This window comes from Auxenochlorella protothecoides, assembly GCF_000733215.1.
Source record: "Auxenochlorella protothecoides strain 0710 unplaced genomic scaffold scaffold63, whole genome shotgun sequence".
NCBI classification, from domain to species: domain Eukaryota; kingdom Viridiplantae; phylum Chlorophyta; class Trebouxiophyceae; order Chlorellales; family Chlorellaceae; genus Auxenochlorella; species Auxenochlorella protothecoides.
In genome coordinates, this window is record NW_011934362.1 from 37,702 (window position 1) to 55,602 (window position 17,901).

At 66.6% G+C, this 17,901-nt stretch overlaps 5 protein-coding genes across 5 annotated transcripts; 1 reads left to right on the forward strand and 4 right to left on the reverse strand.

The window, feature by feature from the left end:
- Positions 1-333: 333 nt before the first annotated feature.
- F751_5404 (putative beta-1,3-galactosyltransferase 18) lies at positions 334-2,777 on the reverse strand (the record flags this gene model as incomplete). Its single annotated transcript, XM_011402526.1, has 4 exons — positions 334-887; positions 1,054-1,479; positions 1,805-2,027; positions 2,277-2,777. 4 exons carry the CDS (start codon positions 2,775-2,777, stop codon positions 334-336), a joined length of 1,704 nt encoding a protein of 567 aa, XP_011400828.1.
- Positions 2,778-3,122: 345 nt separating this feature from the next.
- On the reverse strand, positions 3,123-5,082 carry F751_5405 (Glutathione synthetase, chloroplastic; the record flags this gene model as incomplete). Its single annotated transcript, XM_011402527.1, has 4 exons — positions 3,123-3,884; positions 4,137-4,439; positions 4,506-4,706; positions 4,996-5,082. The coding sequence occupies 4 exons, from the start codon at positions 5,080-5,082 to the stop codon at positions 3,123-3,125; spliced, it is 1,353 nt and encodes a 450-aa protein (XP_011400829.1).
- A 430-nt stretch (positions 5,083-5,512) lies between these two features.
- F751_5406 (Small glutamine-rich tetratricopeptide repeat-containing protein 2) lies at positions 5,513-7,626 on the forward strand (the record flags this gene model as incomplete). The annotated part of the gene is made up of 5 exons (XM_011402528.1): positions 5,513-5,543; positions 5,694-5,916; positions 6,093-6,348; positions 6,628-7,119; positions 7,375-7,626. The coding sequence occupies 5 exons, from the start codon at positions 5,513-5,515 to the stop codon at positions 7,624-7,626; spliced, it is 1,254 nt and encodes a 417-aa protein (XP_011400830.1).
- Positions 7,627-7,904: 278 nt separating this feature from the next.
- Positions 7,905-9,611, reverse strand: F751_5407 (putative maleylacetoacetate isomerase; the record flags this gene model as incomplete). Its single annotated transcript, XM_011402529.1, has 7 exons — positions 7,905-8,019; positions 8,236-8,414; positions 8,593-8,712; positions 8,870-9,036; positions 9,214-9,246; positions 9,365-9,414; positions 9,583-9,611. The coding sequence occupies 7 exons, from the start codon at positions 9,609-9,611 to the stop codon at positions 7,905-7,907; spliced, it is 693 nt and encodes a 230-aa protein (XP_011400831.1).
- Positions 9,612-10,641: 1,030 nt separating this feature from the next.
- On the reverse strand, positions 10,642-17,467 carry F751_5408 (BEACH domain-containing protein lvsF; the record flags this gene model as incomplete). Its single annotated transcript, XM_011402530.1, has 16 exons — positions 10,642-10,756; positions 10,926-11,104; positions 11,218-11,337; positions 11,548-11,714; positions 11,891-11,923; positions 12,043-12,092; positions 12,439-12,464; positions 12,807-13,394; positions 13,617-13,932; positions 14,601-14,742; positions 14,806-14,970; positions 15,207-15,957; positions 16,355-16,549; positions 16,676-16,877; positions 17,016-17,157; positions 17,398-17,467. 16 exons carry the CDS (start codon positions 17,465-17,467, stop codon positions 10,642-10,644), a joined length of 3,261 nt encoding a protein of 1,086 aa, XP_011400832.1.
- Between the last annotated feature and the right edge of the window lie 434 nt (positions 17,468-17,901).

Below are 17,901 nucleotides of genomic sequence, written 5' to 3' on the forward strand. Positions count from 1 at the left end.
GGTGATCAAGGATTCGTTGAGGACGGTGACTGCGTGTGAGGGATCCTGCACAATGACAGCGGCTGGGGGCGCTGGGCGGACGTGTATGTTAGGCGGTTTGGAATGCCGAGCGGGCGCGGATGCTGGGCGGCTGGGGACGCCGAGCGGGCATGGATGCTGGGCGGCTGGGAATGCCGAGCGGGCGCGGATGCTGGGCGGCTGGGGACGCCGAGCGGGCTTGCTGGGCGGCTGGGGACGCCGAGCGGGCGCAGATGCTGGGCGGCTGGGGCATGCTGAGTGCGGGTAAAGGCAAGCGTGCCGGCGATAGTGCCGATGCAGCTGAGTCGCCGTCCATTATGCTGCCGCCACGCCCTGCGACGCGTCGCCACCTTGGCCGCTGACGGCCGCATCGCCCTCGCCCACCCCAACCAGCTGCACCGCCACGCCCGCGCCTTTGCCCTTGCCGGCATCCGCCGCCACGGCGTCGGCGGCGCTGGCGTCCTCGGCCGCCACCTCGTCGACGGTGGCTCCCCCGCCCCCGCCGGCGGCAGCCAGGTTGACCCCGACGCCGCCCGCCGCCTGCTCGTCCGTGGCACCGGCGCCCTCCGCCTCGCCTGCTGCTCCGCCGACCACCTGCCCGGCACCTTCCGCGGCCCTGCGTGCCGCCACCATCCTGGCGACCGCCTCCACGCCGCTGGCTCTGGCGCGGTCGCGCTCTGACCGCGCGTCGTCCCGCGACTCGCGCTGCCGTCGCGCGCTCCTCTCTCGCAGGTGCCTCAGCGCGGCCTCCCGCCCCCCCTCCCCGTCCGCCTGCCCGACGTCGGCGCCGTCCTCCACCGCCTCGTCCTCCATGCTGCCCTCCAGCGCGGCGATCTGCTGCGCGGCCCTCTGCCTCCTCTCGATCTCCTCTGCGGCGAAGAGATGCGGGGAGGGGTGTCTCGGTCGGCCTCTCTTCCTCCCTGTCACCCCCCTCGCAGGGGCCCAGCGGAGTGCCCCCCCATCAAGTCACAGACCCCATTGCAATCCCCTCCTCCTTCCCTGCAACCCCCCCTCATCCACCCCCCCAGCCCTCACCCTGCGCAGCGGGGGGGTAGTGCTCCTTGATGGAGGCCGCCAGGCCGTCCACGGGGCGCGTGCAATTGGCGACGCGCGCCCCCACGTGCCGCATCTTGGTGGGCGAGTCGATCTTGTGCAGGATGAGCCAGGGGTCGTCGGAGCAGAGGCCGCGCTCGAACTCCGGGTCCAGCGCAAAGCGGGTGACCACGCGCCGCCCGGCCTTTCGCACGGGGGCCTTGAAGCAGCAGGGCGCTGCCCAGGTGTAGAAGCGCGGGTGGTCGATCTGGCGCAGGTCCATGGCCGACACCCAGAACCCAACCGTCGCGTCCTCGATGGGCGTGAACTTGAGGGACATGCGCTCGTGGGTGTCCACCAGCAGGCGCGCCACCTCGCCGCTCAGCACGTAGCCGCCGCCCATGGCGTAGGTGGGGTACGTCTTCAGGCCTGCGGTGTTTGTCGGGGAGAGGGGGGTAGCAGAGTCAAGAAAGGGAAAACCCGACGCGCTGGATGATGAGCCAATGTGTGTACCAGGGCAATTACTCAACATGCACACTCAAGTGCGCATGGAGCAGGTTCAGCCGTCGGACGGCTGATGATCGATGCCGGTCAGGTGCAGCGAGCCAGGAGCCTTTACCATGCAATCCAAACACCACATGCTGCAGGCAGTGGTCATGCAGATCGCCGCGGAGGGGTCCTGTGAGCCACACGCTCCTGATTCCAGGGCTCCCTCCGCGCAGACTTGCCTCCCAGAAAGAAAACTACCACCCACCGGTGTGGTTGTAAAAGATGTCGTTATTCCACTTGTGCCCCTGCTGCAGCAGGACCTCCGAGTGGTGCGCCATGCGGCCCATGTAGATGCGCTCGCCCTCGCAGTCGGGGTGCTCGCAGAGGGCCCGCAGCTGCGCCACCAGGGGCGCCACATAGATGAACGCATCATCGTCCGTCTTCAGCACAAACTTAACGTCGTAGTGTCGCACGGCATACTCCAGCACCTACGTGAGAGTGAAAGTCAGGAGGCTCAGCTTGGAAGGTGGAGCAGAGGGTGCGTTGATGGCTTGTATGGAAGGAGCTATCATAAGGACATCACTGCAGGAAGCTCCCAAGCAGGTGCGGTCAGTATACTTGTATGTGATGGGCCGGTTCTCCCTGCATGCTCATGACATGGTTGAACATAGACACGACGGCATGCGCATCTGCGCTGCCAGCAAGCCCGACCCCTTCCATCCCCACCACCAGCGCACGTGGTAGGTCTTGTAGAGGATGCTCTTGTAGTTGGTGCGCTGCCCCACAAAGATGATGTCCTGGAAGCTGTCCACCTCCTTCTCCACCTGGGGTGTGCGCTCGTCCTCCGACAGCACGAATTTGGCCACCACCGCGCCGTGCCTGGTGGCATTACTGGACCAGGCATCCCGCACCGCCAGGCGTCGATGCCGGTACCCCCGCCCCGACAGGATGCCGATGAAGAGGAAGAGGGGCTCCGCCACGCTGGGCCGAGGGGTCTCCCCCTCGACTACCTCCACCTCACGATCCGGCTCCGGCTCCCCGAATGGCAGCGTGGAGGACAGGACCTCCAGCGTCCCCCTGGGCGAGGGGTCCGTTGGCTGCCATTGGCCCATGCCCACCATCCGGCCCCTGTGGAACATGACGAGCATGGTCAGCGCCATGAAGATGGTGGGCAACCAGGCTGCGAGGCCATACCGGTGCCAGCCGGGTCGCGGGGAGCCGTTTCGCCTCGGCTTCATCCCGGCCGGCCCTGGGAATGGGTCCCGGGCGATCCGCTATCAACACAATTATCCTGTAAAAAGGTGCATCCCTTGGTAATTGTATAGATCCAAGGTGCGCGTCGCTTGTGCGTGCGTGCGGATCTGGGGCGAATTTGACGCTCCACAGGTCCCCCTCCCCGGTTCAAGTTTCCGAGGGGGTGCATGGCGGGAATGACTTTCGTGCAGGACATCCCTCCCAGGGTTGGCTGGTCACCTCCTACGAGGCACGCATCCCCTTGCTCCTCACACTGATTCACGATGCTTCCCCACTGTCCTCTCCCTCCATTCACCCCCCCCTCCCACTTCCAAAGCCCGGCACCGCCATTACACCAGGAAGGGGCTGTCCAGCACGCCATACCCCGCGGCCACCCCCCCCTCATCCGACTCGGCGGCCTTGGTCCGCACCAGGTGTCCCGCCCCCCGGCTGACCAGCACCTCCCCCCCGCGGCGCACCAGGACGCTGAAGATGCCCAGCTCCGACAGGGTGTCGGCCTCCACGGCTTCCCCGCCCCGCACCATCACCGAGCGGTTGATGGGTGGCAGGATGCGCTGCATCAGCACGTAGGCTCCCAGGCCCGGCCCTCCGCGCTCCAGTCGTGCGCGCAGCTCGGCGCCGTACAGGTTGTGCCCGCCGCCCTCGCGCTGCGGCTTGAGCACGAAGGCGCCGGGGTCGCGCAGCGCGGCGCCCACCGCCGCCGCGGTGTCTGGGTCTGCCAGGTCCTCCAGGCCCCACAGCCCGGCAAAGAAGCGGCGCACCAGGGCGGCCTGCGCCTCGTCCGGCAGGAAGCGCTCCACCTGCCCCGGGCGCGCCAGGTCCTGCTGCACCTTCTTGGCCCCCGCCAGCTGGTAGGCCACGGAGGGGCACTTGAAGGCGTCGCTGCGCTCCACGCGCTCGCGCGCCGCCCACTCCGCCTCCCCCGCGTAGTCCTCGGGCACGTACCCCGCGCGGAAGTAGACCACGGCGGCCACGGCGCCGCCCACGCGCAGGCGCCGGTCGGCGCCCAGCTCCGCGTCGCGCGCCAGCTCGCTCAGCGTGCGCCGCAGCGTGCGCACGCCGTGCCGCTCCCACAACCGCGTCTGGGCCCACTGTGGCAAGGGGGTGGGGGGTGGGGTGGGGGTCGATGGCAGGCAAGGGGATGGGAGCATTGTCGTCACCCAGAGGGGTATGGATGGGAGTGAGGTGTGAAGAGGGGGCTGCATGGGATTTGGGGGGGTCAGCGGTGTATGGAGCAGGGCCCGCAGACAGGAAACACGAACAGCAGTCGCCTGTGCTTGACCCCTCTCAGGCCCCCTCCCAGCTCTCTGCCCCCCCACCCACCCACCCCCACCCCAACCCACCTGCTGGTCGTACAGGTTGCGCTCCCCGGGCTGCACCACCATGACCACCACGGCGCCCTCCACGCCATAGGCCTGCGCCGCCGCGCCCAGTGCGTCCGCCAACTGGTCCAGAGCGTCGTTGGGGGGCAGGGCGGCACGCTCGGCGGCGCCCGCGCCCAGCCGGCCCAGGAGGTGGCCGTGCAGGCAGGCGGTCAGGCCCCCCAGGCAGGCAAAGGACACGCCGATGGTGTTGATCTCCACCTGGAGCAGGGACCCGGTGGGCGTGTGCAGCATGTAGTCGGAGCGCAGGTGGGCCAGCACGCCCTGGCTGCCGCGGTGCGCGGCGCGGGGCCCCGCGGTGGCCTCCAGCAGCGCCAGCTGGCGCGCCACGAAGTCGTCGTGCGCGGCCGTGGGCCGCAGCGTGGCCAGCAGGTAGGCGTCGTCCTCCGCCACCGCGTCCACCAGCGCGGCAAAGGCCCCCGCCGCGGCCTCCGCCTCACGGAAGGTGCCCGCGGGGAAGGGGACCGGGGTCAGCGCCAGCGGCGCATGCACCACCGCCGCGGCGGGCGTGGGCGTCGCCAGGCCCATCACCTAGAGGGGGTGGGGGGGGACTGCGTGGGGGGCATGGCTGCTGGGCCAGTACAGGTCAGGCGACCAGGCCTAGGGCGACACGAACGCTTCAAGGTGCCGGGGGTGGTGTGGCGGCAGGGAGAGGGGCAATCAGAACCCCTCAGGTGCAGCACATGCAATCCTTTGCGGATGCGAGCCGACTGCAAGACCATGCATAGACAACACGAGACCCGTGCGGGGCCTGTCAGGAGCGCCAGAGGAGCACGGTATGTGATCGATCCCCCCCTGCCCCCACCCACACAATCCTCACCAGGCCGTGCTGGGTGGCCCAGACCACAGCGTCCTCTGTCAGATCCTTGAGTACTTGCGGATCTTTGAGTTTCTGTAAGAGATCCATGTGCTCTGCGGCAGTGACCTCTGCTTGCAGAGGCATCTTCTGGTGTGGGGGTTCGCCACCCAGTTCCGGGCGCAGTTGTGATTGCCGTGTCACCACAGCCTCACACGGGCGTGGCAAGGACCTGGGTTGCAGATAGTCGACAAGGACGGATGATAGTGCTCGCGCAATCAGGGGTCGCAGCCGATCGTGGGGCGTTGTCCGGATCCAAATGAGCACATGGATCACCCAAACCAAAATACAATTCCGAGTCTCCATGATCACGGAGCATGCGGGATTCAATGTTGTGGCAGGGAAGCAGTTCCATGCAGCACATGGCGAGGACAAATGATATATAAGGGGCAGCATTGCACGTCGATGGGCCTCGCTCGTCATCTTTGCTTGGCACAGGTCAAGGTCAACACCGTGGGTAGGGCGTAGCCCCTGGTGGGTCATGGAGCTCCCCTCCCGACCCCTCGATGAAGGTCAGCAAGTGGGTGCTGCATGAATGTATTGCGAGTAAGTCTCCCCTCGATGTGCGGATGCCTCGAGGACCATCTTACAATGATGTGCACCCCCCAAAGCCTCAGTGCACCTTCACTCCCACCCCTTTCCCCTTCTCCCCCTCTCGCCAGGCGAGGCAGGAGCCGTCTGGCGGTCCCACCGCCTCCGCACCCTGGAGTCTCGCCTGCAGGGCCTGGACCTCGGGGATGAGCAGGCAGCCGAGGTGGTCGCCCTGCTGCAGCGTGTTCGGGAGGAAACCGCAGTGCTGGACGCCATGTGGCAAGCCCAGCGCGCGCCAGACTACCAGCCCCGCTGGTGGCAGGATGGCGAGCTGGACCGGGAGCGTGCCGACAGGTGCTGCCGCGTTTGGTCCCGGCAGGACATGGACGGGCTGTGCGCTGAGCGTGTGCGCTGATGGCTTGTGCCACCAAGGTGCAGCCCTGTTTCTTGGGGTCCCAAGGGCTGCGCAAGGCACAGATAACCCTTGAATCACCGTCCTCCTCTCCCTCCTCCCTACCCCCCCTGTGCAGGCACAACGACGCCGGCACGGCCGCCCTCGCCGCCGGAAACCCGGGCCCCGCCTTCGAGGAGTTCACGCAGGCAATACGCCTCTGGCCCTCGTCCCCCGCCTACCACTCCAACCGGGCGGCAGCCGCCCTGAAGCTGGCCAGGTTTGGGGTGGCGGCCGAGGACGCCCGGGACGCGCTGAGGCTCGACCCCGGCAGCGCGCGCGCCGCGCTGCGCCTGGCAAAGGCCCAAGCAGGATCACGGGACCCGGCCGCGGCGGTGGAGGCTTACTCGCTGGCCCTGCAGCTGGCGGAGATGGGGAGCCCCGAGGGGTCGACCGCCCGCGCGGCGAGGCGGGGCCTGGCCGCCGCACGGGCGGCCCTGGAAAGCGCGGACGCGGGGCGGGTCAGGGACCGCGCGGAGGCGCGGCGTGGCCTGCGCGCCGGCATCCCCCGCCGGCCGCTCGCCCCGGAGGCGGCCGCCGCGGCGCTGGAGTCGGCGCGGGCCGTGGCGGGGGCGAATCCCGGCTCCCACGCTGCGCACGCTGCGCTGGCCGAGGCGGCCATCGCCTGCGGCCGCTGGGAGGACGCCGGGGCGGCCGTCGCCGGCATGGACCCGGGGCTGGACGCCGACTACCTGCGGGCTGAGGTGGCGTGGCGGCGCGGGGATGTGGCCTCTGCCCTGACCCTGCTGGGCCAGGGCGGCCAGAGTGGGGCGGCGGCAGTGCCGGATGATGCGACTGATGGGTCGAGGAGGGCCGCAGGGCACGAGGCCATGACAGAAGGCTCCAGATCTGCAGCAGAGCGAGGGAGCGTGATCGACGGCCAAGATGCCACGGAGCCTGGGAGCCCTGAGCAGCCGGCACGCACGCCTGGCCCCCCGCCCCTCCCGGATAAAATGAAGGACCTGGCGGCGTTCCTGGCCCCCATCTCAGTCCTGCTGGCGGCCGCAGATGCGGCCGAGGAGGAGGGGATCCAGGAGGACGTTGCGGACGCATGCGGCGCCGCGCTCGACCACTTGCTGGCATGCGCGGGGGACGGGTTGCGCGCGGTGCTGCATGCCCGGCGCGGCGCGGCGCGCGCGGCGCGCAACTCGTTGGATTCCGCCCTGGAGGACGCCCGGGCCGCGCTCCGGCTAGCCCCCGGGCTGGCGCGGGCGCTGGCGCTGCAGGCCCGGCTGCTGACGCGGCTGGGGCGCCACACCGAGGCCTTCCTGGCCTGGCGCCAGGCGGAGCGCGCCGCGCCCGGCACCCCAGGCCTGGCCGCCGAGACGGCGGCGGCCGCCGCGCGCTGCGCCGCACAGCAGGCTGCTGCGGCGGCCACCGGCGGGTCGGGCCTGGCCTCCTCCGACGCCTCACGGTCCGCGCTGAGCACCCTGGGCATCGAAGGTGGGGCCGCCGTCACGCACGCCTCGCTGCGCGCCGCCTACCGGCGGGGGGGGGGCGCCGGGCACCCCGACAAGTGGGGGGGAAGGGGGGAGGAGGCGAGGCTGGCGGCGGAGGAGCGCTTCAAGGTCGTGCAGCTGGCCTACGAGGAGCTGCAGGCCTGCGTCTCTTGACGATTCTGCCCCACCAGTTTGTCATTCAAGAGTTGAATCCTGTGATCTGTTTCGTGAAAAGCTTGCACTTTCTCGGGCCCAAGGGGTTGGGTGGTCTTCCAGCAAAAGACTGCATGCCCAGCGTGAAGAAGAGGGACGCACTAGCACATGCTGTGGATGATCAGCCACCTCTGCGTCCTGCATTGGGTTTTGCAGCTGCCATGTGCTCTGGTCTCAGGCCAGAAAGCTTCCAAAAGGGCAGGTGCTGCGCATGACAATCCCCTCTTCAGAGCTCGACCTCAGCCATCGAGGGGGACGACATGCTTGCCCATCTTCTCAGACATGGCTGCACGACTGGGGATGCTCGCTTTGAAAGTGGGGCGCTCAAAAATGGCCTTGAGCCACGCTTTCAGCCTGGGGGATCCATGTTCATGAGAGTGGTGTCAAGGAGCATTGGAGCAGACTTGAGTGGACACCAACTCACCGCCTCATGCACTTCCCAGACACACAGCACAGATCAGCATGAGAGCCAGGCCTGACTGCATCCACATGCATCCCTGCACAAGCAATCACAGAGGAGCGGCCGACAGGCATGATCCACAGGAACCCTTCCCCAGTCGCATGGCCCACCGGTCCAGGCGATGCTCATTGATGAGCCTCTGGACGTCCATGCCAAAGTGATCCTCCACCAGGACTATTGGCCGGTAGATGCGGGTGCTGGCTGCAATGTCTGCCAGGGTGTACTGCCCCCCCGCAAAGTAGTCTCCGCCATCCTGCGAGCCGAGCGTCCTCAGTGCGGCATTCAGGACCTGCACATGGTCGGCGCTTGGAGGCCGAGGTGTACAGCTGACCATGCACTGGACAGGACCGCCTCGCAGGACGCTCCACATCCACAAGCACAAGATCATGTGCAGGCACCATGCAAGGTGATATGGTCACAGCCTCCTGAGTGAGATCGGCACTGCCTCACTCCGTCTTGTCACGAACCTTGAGCGCATCAACGAAGCCCGCCTTGGCCACCGCAAGCTCGGCCTGGGTGCGGGCCTTCAGGATCGCGGACGATCTTTCAAACAGACTGGCGCCCTGGAGCTGCACAAAGAGCTCGATCTGTGTTGGGGGGAGAGACGAGGGGCATACGACAGTTTCAGAGAGTTCTGTTGGCGGCTTGCTTGAATGAAATTATACAGCTCTGTAGAAAAGTGGTACAGTGTGCTTGTACAGGTATTGTCAGCCAGGTACGGGGCCCACAGACTGCTACTCACACCTTTGCTCGCTCGGCGGCACCCTTGGGCAGGAGTGGGGTCTCGGGATACTTGTACTCCAAGTAATGCATGATGGTCCAACTTTCGATGAGCGTGGTGCCATCCACATCTTCCAGGATGGGGATCTTGGCCGATGCACCCGGTACGGGATGCACAGAGCCATACTTTGCTGTGACAAGCAGCGAGTGAGGAACATTGGGTCAGGGAAGAGACTTGTAATAGTGGACCACTGAGCCGTCCAGGCCATATCTACTGCAAATAAGCCTGCAGTATAATCTGCATGGACTGATCATTTCTAGGGCTTATAATCAACACATTCGGTCATCTACCACAAGGCCTCACCGACCTTTGAACTCGTCGCTTTTGTTGGTCAAGTCCACTGCAGCACGGGCGGAAAAGGTGGAAATCTCTATGATGAGGAAAGAGGCACATGCCCCATGGCTTGCGACTCATGCGTCATTGAAGCACATCGGATGGTATGATTCCCATCGCCTCACCTATCTTGTTCTCAAATTCCAGATTTTTCTCGAGAAGTACGATGTGGGTTCTGTGGATGTGGGAGTGGTGGCCAGGTCATGTAATACAGTCCACAATGGCACGGACGCAGTACACATGACGACAATGGGCCAACCCTCGTCTCAATTCTTAACGTTTCATTGATGTTACTTTTGATCCTATACCACCTTCTGTGGTAAATCTACTGCAGCAAACCCACCTCTGTGCATGGCTTGATGCCGGGGTCATCCAATGGGTAATTTTACGAGCTGCCGACATCCTGAAAGTATGGCACTCGCTCGACAGTGCTCCGGGTAAGCTGATAATCTGTACCTGCAGCGAAAATGTGTGTGATCGTGCGTCCTCGCTCTCGTATCTGCAGAAGGCTCGCCTTCCATGGAGCACTGCAGCTGGCGTCGCGGAGCATGATCAAACGGCTCACATAACCGGCTGGACAGGTAAATCGCATCGAATTATACCCTTGCAGCATGAATGCGCATGAAACATGACCCTTCGGGAGTGAAGTACCACTCCTACCAACTACTTGCGGCGCAGCAAGATGAATCTATGAAGCGTCATCCGTGTGGAGCCATTCGTTGCTGTGCAAGGTGCCATGCACTGAATACCCTCTTCCCGGTGCTAGACATGTGTGCACCTCGCGCATGAGATCCTCATCAAGGCACACTGATGTTGGTGCATCATCATGGTGCACCCTCCGTGTAAAATTATGTGGTCTGCGCCATTGTATCACGTATATTTTGCCCGGCGAACCTCCCTTTCGCCTTCATGGGGCCCTGCAGTCGGTGTTTCCGATGGTGCCGTCGGCGCAGAAGATGTCGACACGCAAGAGCGGAACCTCCCGAATTTCGAATCGCAAGAGCGAAATCGTCCGAAAGCCAAAGCGCAACAGCAAAATTTCCCAAACTTCGAATCGCAAGAGCGGAAATAACCGAAACTAGGTGCCCTTGGACCCCAGGTGGTGGGGCGCGCACTGTAAATCGCGAAGGCGCACCATCCACCACTCGGTGTGTGTTCCTCCCGGTTCTATACAACTAGAGTGTATCCCAGCCAACCGCTACACGCATCAGCCCTCAATCTCCGCACAGCAAAAGTTCAGAGGAGGCCAGGCGTGCCAGCTAGTTCTTGGAGGTTATCCCATGTTTACACCGTTGCCTTCCTGCATCCCTTACGATACATTATAAGGCAAGGCCACCAGCCAGACAGGCACAGGCCACCTTCATGAGCACAGCTGTCCGGCTGGTGGGGGACCCTCCCTCCATCAATCAGACAGGGGGTTCACGAACTTTGCCATGGACTTGATCACCACCTCGGCATCAGGGGCGGTCTCCTGGAAAGAGGGGCGCTCCAGCACAGCCTTCGACCACGCCGCCAGCCTGGGAGATGGAGCGATGAGGGTGTGCGAGTTCATGTGTGCATACCAAACCTCAAGATGCGCAGGCATGCGCCGCCTCGCCACGGCACCGACTGTTCAGGATGGCCATGACGGCACATCGACCCTGCACTCCGCCCTTTCCAGCCCATCCTTCCAGACCCTAGTGCCACCTGTCCAGCTTGTGCTCCTGCAGGATGGCGGGGATGTCGATGTCTCGGTGGCCTTTCAGCAGGTGCACGGCGCGATGGTACAGGGGGGAGGTGGCGATGTCGGCCAGCGTGTACTGCGCCCCCGCAAAGTAGTCGCCGCCCTCGGAGGACCCCAGGCTGGTCAGCAGGGCGTTTGCGGTCTGTGCGGTTCGGTTTGGGGAATGGGGTGCCGTGGAGTGAGTCATGATGGGGACCACTGTGCGCGCGGTTATGTGACGATAGTTCTGAGCGACGGCCAATCATGGCCACGCACCTTGAGGCCCTGGACCAGCGCTGGCAGGCGCTCGGCCACCTGTGCCCTGGTCTCGGCCTTCACCAGGCTGAAGGCATTGCTGAAGATGGATGGGGGGAAGAGCTCGATGAACAGGCTGATCTGCAGGGCGGGGTGGAGAGGGTGTGGAGATGGAGGGGGGGGAAGAGCTGACGGTCATCTGCGGTCATTCTCAACACGCTGCCTGCTCCAGATTGCGAAGAGACGACATGGTGACTGGGGCATGCCACAAAGGGGGGTCCAGACGCGTCCATGCCTCTAGACACAAGACCACACGCAGAGGAGCCAGGCCCCCTCACGCACGCCTCCCACCTTTGCCTTTGCGGCTGCCTCACTGGGCAGCAGAGCCGGCTCTGGGTACTTGTCGTTCAGGTAGTATGCCACCACCAGACTCTCAAACAGGGCTGTGCCATCGGCATCGTCCAGGATGGGGACCTTGGCAGGGGCATCGGGGCCCGGGTGCAGGGACGCATACTTGGCTGGCATGTGAGGGATGCGGGGAGCGAGTCAAGGGGGTGGCTGACTCCTCAATTGGAGGAGGGGAGGAAATCCCTTGCGGAGCCGCCAGTTCACGCGCATGCCGCACCCCAAGTCAGGTATGCAGTGGGAAGTTTGTGCTACACAGCCAACGCGAAGAGCTCTGAACACTTCGTACCTTTAAACTCATCACTTTTGTTCTCCAGGTCCACTGCGGGCGAGGGCATTTTTAGTGGGACCGGATTCAGCATGAATCCGAGACGGTCGCATCTCACTGTTCATTGCAGCAGGTATACCTCCCACGATCCCATTGACCCAAAATTCGCTCACCTTCTTTGATATCAAATGAAAGGGTTTTCTCCAGGAGCGTGATCCAGGACCTGCATGGGAGCACATACCGCAGAGTTGTTGGTTCATCATGACTTCGCCCCCACACAGACCCACTGTACACAGCCAGCTTTCGACGTCGGTCCCACATGCCCACAAACACGGAAATCGCATCTTATACCCTACCTTTGTGCGTAGGGGCAGTTCTTAGACTGCCAGTGGACGATCTTCCCAGCCGACATGACGGTGCGTGTATGTGATCTCCGGCTGCTTGCCAGTCGAGGAGCAAAGGTCGCTGCTTTCTCTAGCACAGAAACGATTTTCATGCCTCTGGAAGTGCTGTTCCAGCTCCACGGGTGCACCGATCCATGCGCGAACGAATGCCTCTCGGGGGCTCACGCAAGTTCCCCGGAAGTATCGTCAGCCTGACGTGAAAGGGACAGAATCGAGCGTGGATGGTCGTGTGCCAGCAAAACCATCCTGGGCCAGCGCCATGGATCAAATCACCTTTACAACCCCAGATCGACGCACAGGAGGCTACCTCCCTCAGTCCCGAACAGCGCGACCCGTGGGCTTCCATCCGGGCCCGGCGGCCCCAGGGCCAGAGCATTCAGGGCGTCCCCTGCCTCGCCCCGCCAGGCCCGCGCCGGCCGCCCGCCCCCCGGCGCGCGCCACAGCCACGCCGCGCCCTCCTCGTCCCCCGCCGCCGTCCAGCCAGGTCCTGGGCAGGCGGCGCAGAGCAGGGGGCTGCCCAGCGCCGCGCTCACCATCACCGCCCCACCCCGCCGGAGGTCCAGCAGGCGCAGCCGGCCGTCGGCCGCAGCGGCGCTGACGCGAGGGGCGCTGCCGGCGTCTACGCTCAGCCCTGCCACGATGTCCTGGCCCAAGACGGAGCGCCAGGCCGGGGCCCCGCCGCGTCGTGGGTCCCAGCCCAGCACCGCGCCCGCCTCCGTGCCGGCCAGGATCAGCGGCCCCGGGTGAGAGCCCGCGGGCAGTGCAGCCAAAGACCAGGCGCCCTCGCCCTGCAGGCCCTCCAGGTCCAGCAGGGGTAGCACGGCGCCCCCGCCGCCCAGGCTCCGCCCGACAGGGCGCCAGGGATGCCGCCCGCCGCCCGTCTCCCAGGCCGCCAGACCGCCGCTGGCGGTGGCGACCACCACGCCCGACCCCAGCGTGCACAGCGCGCTCACCGCATCGTCCCCCGGCACCCAGCCGCCGGCAGAGCAGCCAGTGCGCGCGCAGTAGGCACGAACCTCGCCGTCGTAGCCGCCCGCCAGCGCCAGTGGGTGGCCGCGCGGGTCGGGGCGCGCCAGGGCCAGGCACGTCAGCGGCTGCGCGGACAGCGACGCGCAGCGCACCTTGGGATAGGGCGGAACACGGTGTTAGGGTTGGGAGGGTGGGGTTGATTGAGGTGGGTGGAGCGGCGGCAGGCCAGGAAAAGGGAATCCTGCCCACCAAATCAGCGCGGGGCTGCAGCGTTCAGCGGGGCGGGCCACACACATGTGTGTGCTCGGACGACGCAAGAGCCATCCTGCTTGTTGACAACAACAGCCAACAACCCAGCCACCCAAGAGAACTACCTGCTTCCCGCTCTCCAGCTCGACCGCCCGGATCTGGCCGGACTGCGTCGCGGCAAAGGCTGTCGGAGTTCCATTCCTGGCGCCGTCCCCCGCTGCGACCGCCAGTGCAGTGACCCCGTGCGCCGGGCCAAATGTTAGCCGATGCAGCACCTTGGCGTCCCGGGGCCGGGGCGAGGCCTGCGGCGAGGCATGGGGGCTGGCGAGCCCTGGCGGCACCGCCAGGGTCACGAGGTCGTCCCACCAGGGCGCCAGCGCAGCAGGTGCAGGGGCTTCAGTCTCTGCTACCATGCCTGGGCCCCCGTCCTCCTCGGAGTCGCTGTCCAGGGATGAGAGCGGGGACGCGCTGCCGGAGGAAGATGGCGGGGCGGCGGACGCGGCTGCCCCATGCCGCCGTCCTTTCCACACCAGGGGAGTCTGGTGCAGTGGCGCGTCCTCCGGTGAGGAGACCCTTTTGGGACCCACTGGCTGTACGGACTTGGGGCGGCCTGTCGGTCCTGCTGCCGTGCTGGGGCCCGTCTCCTCTGCTGACTGAACTCGGCCTGCCGACTGCGCGGCCCCTGCCGCAGCACGCTGCTGCGATTCGGCGGGCTCAGCCCCAGACTCCGACGGTGTGGCGGGACTCCCCTGGGCCGCCGCTCCGCCGCCGCCTCAGCCTCCACAGACGCCCTGCGGTCAAACAGGCCGCGGAACATGGAGCTGGGTCGGGAGGCGGCCGCCGCGTCCAGGGCGGCGGCTCTCAGGGACCCCAGGCGTGCAGAGACGGCGTTGAAGGCACCCAGCCGCGCCCGCGGATCGGGGGAGGGGGCCGGCTCGACGCCAGCGGGCGCGGGGGCGGGCGGCCACTGGGCCGACACGCCGGGAGCTCTCGCCAGTGGTGGCAGCACTGGCGAGGCCGGGTGCTGATCTTGAGTGTCGGAGGGGGCTGTGCCTCCGCGAAGGCCCAGGTCCTCCGCCCCGTCGCCACCCTCAACGACTCCAACAGACCCTGGCGCAAGGTCGAGGGCGTCCAGGAGCGCCAGCTGGCTGTCGTCCGTGAAGGGCTCCGCCCTCGCGCCCTCCTCCTCCCTCGCCGCCAGCACAGATGCCATGAGGGAGAGGCACAGCCCCGCCATGCCGTCGCTCGTGGCTGTGGGGGCGGAAGGGATGGGCGCAGGCCCTCCAACCGATAGTGATGGGGCAAGCGTAGCACCCGGAGTCTCCCCATTGGCATCCCACGCGCGAGGTGCCACCAAACGGCGCGGGTGCGGCGCGTCAAAGAGCTGGCGCGGCGTCTGGCCATACTCCTCGATCTGAAGGCGCAGGAGCGCCGCCTCCCCCGGGTTTTGCTTCTCCATGGCCTCCAGATCCACAGCGCCTAATTTCAAGGGTGTTGGGGGTAAAGAGGTTCAGCGATTGCAGTCACGGAATGCTTGGCGGGCAGGAATGGTTGAAAGTAGCACACTGAACATCCACCTCAGATAAACCCAAGACCGCACAGCACTCCACCCACCCATGCACACTCCCCGCATCGCCCCAAGCCCCACATTCAAAGTCACCCAACCCATCCACCTACAAGTTAATGCACACGTGTCCACTCCCCAAACCCCTCACCTTCGTAGGTGAGGTGGCGGAAGACGTTCCCCGCCTGCAGCGCGGCGGCGCCGCGTTGCTTCCAGCCGAACACCAGGTCCAGCCAGTGGTGCAGGTTTGCGGAGACCACGGGCGCCTCCAGCGCGGCGCGCTGGAGGGACAGGAAGCGCTCCGGCGAACCCCGCGCCCAGGGCGGCAGCTCCACGTCGCCCACGGGTCGGCCGTCCTGCCGCGCGCCCAGCGCCAGCCCGAGGCCGTTGCGCAGGAACCCCGCGGCGCCCGGCAGGTAGAACTCCGGGATGAGCTCCTTGACGTCGGCAGGGTTGGCCAGCGCGGAGGTCCAGGCCCCCGCCACCGAGGCAAAGAGGCGGTCCGGGGCGTCGAAGCGCCCGCCCTGCAGGCGCAGCATGTGCCCCGGCGCGGCGCGGACCAGCCAGTACAGCACGTAGCTGGGGCAGGAGTAGTGGGTGCCGTACAGGAAGGGCGGATCGTCGGTGCAGTCGCGCATGTCGGCGTACCGCGCGCGCGCGGCGGCCAGGCGGGCGGGGTTAAGGGCGCCGACCGGTTTGGTCAGGTCGCGGAAGGCGCCTGGCTTGTCCAGATCCAGAGCCTCCGACGCGTAGTCGGCCAGCACCCAGGGAAAGACGGGGTACTGGGCCAGGTCGCTGAAGGAGCGCCCCGCCGCCAGGTTGCAGAACAGGAGGTAGTCGAAGTTGGACAGGGCCCCGCGCTGCCAGGCAGCCGTTGCGCCCCGAACCCACTCGCTGCCCGCCTGAGATTTTTTTTGGAGGAGGGAGGGGGAGATGTGAAGGTGGACACGGAGCATGGCAATGTGGGTCAGCGCTGAGGGACCATGCGTGTAGGCCTCCAGGCCCCCACATCCTGAGGGGAGGCCCCATGGTGTTGAGCCCTCGGGGCCTCACGTCGCCACCCCAACTCACCTCCAGCAGGAGCGCTCTGGGAGTCCGCGCAGGATCCCCCCCGGTCCCATCCCCCGACACCCCCCGCGGCGGACCGGCGGGCCCCGCGCCCAGGCCCGGCTGCGCCAGCATGGCCTCCAGCCACCCCTCCCTTTCCTCCCGGTCGCCGAACACCAGGAACGCGGAGGGCGCGCCCCAGGTGTCGGGCCCCGTGCCGCCGCCCCCGCCCGTGCCCGCGGCGAAGAACACCTCCAGGCCGACGTCGCGCAGCCCGGCGCGGCGCCGTGCCAGCGCGGCCACGTCGGCCAGGCGCGCGCTGCGCACGCTGCGCCCCTGCAGCCCGTGCCGAGGCTGCGCGTACAGGCGCGCCGGCGTCAGCGCCAGGGCCACGCGCTCGCGCGCAAGGGGGGTGGCCAGCCAGGCGGCGCGCTGCGCCACGACGCGCTCCGCGGCCAGGCTGCCGCGCAGGTTGCCGGGGTCGAAGCCGGGGCCGGCGCCGCGCGCGGCGAGGAGGGCCGCCAGCGCCGCCTCGCGGTCGGCGGGGGGGAGGCGGCAGGCGGCCAGCAGCACCTGGGCCTGTGGCATGAAGTCGTGCATGGCGGCAAAGGCCAGGCAGAAGCGCCAGGCCAGCGCCGGGCGCGAGCGGTCGTGTGCGTAAGGGACGTCGGCCGCCCCGGGGCGCATGCGCACCGCGTGCCGGGACTGCACCAGGAAGTCCCCGCTGCGCGCGGAGCCCACCGCCTCCAGCCCCTCCACGCCCTCGAACGGCAGCCTGTGATGCAGCGAGGGGGAAGGGGAGGGGATGCTGGCGTGGCTGGGCCCGGGGGTGAGGAAGTGTGAGGTTGCAGCGATCTACAAAACACTCCCGAGCCAGGCCGGCAGCAAAGCCCCTCAGACAACACCTGCCCACCTGACGATGGGCACGCGAAGGTCGTCGGGGTCGAAGAACATGGAGCGGGTGGCCAGGCGCAGGTGGCCGGCCAGCACGGGGCGCCCCTGCCAGTTGCCTGGGATCTGGGGGGGCCAGGCGCACTCCGCCACAAACTCGTGCACTGCGGCGGGTGGGTACCGTGGCGGGTGGCATGGTACGTGCAGGGGTTCGGGTGGGGGTTGCCTCCGGCATGCACCGGGGGAGGTTGGTGGGGTGGGAACTACCATGCCTTCATTTGCAACACACTGAGATACTGAATTCCGCGACGCTGTGACCCCAAAGGACGTTCGCACGATGGCCCCCCCTCCAGTGTCACGTAACAGCCCCTTCCAGTACCCCCTGTCTGCGACGCCCACCTCACCATATTCCTCCCCCTCCTGGAGCAGCAGGAGGGAGAACCTGGTGGGAGCAGAGGAGTACAGGCTCAGCATGCCGGCTCCTGGGGCGCAGCCGGCTCCTTGGTCGGGGCGGGGGGGGCTCCAGCACCCTTGGGCACAGGAGAAGGGAGTACGGCCTGGTAGTCCGGACCCACCCTGGGACCGCGCCGGGTCGGGAAGGAGTTCTTGAGCACGCTGGGTACCGTTCGATTCAGTTTTTCGTGGTGGCTGGGTGGGCGGGAGGTCAAGGCCTCGATCTCCTTGATCTGGGCGATCAATCTACCCCCGGGCAGGGAGGGGGGTGGCAGGGGATGGGGAGCGATCTCGTTTGACGCTGCGGGCGTTTCGTGTCCCGGGCAAGGGGTCGAGCGAGGGATTGGGGGAGCCTGAGTCGGAGCTCATATCATGTGGGACTCAGATGAGGTGCCACTCCTCGCTGGTGCTCGACACTTGCAACGCCGGACCGACCGCCTGAGAGCCTCAAAGCA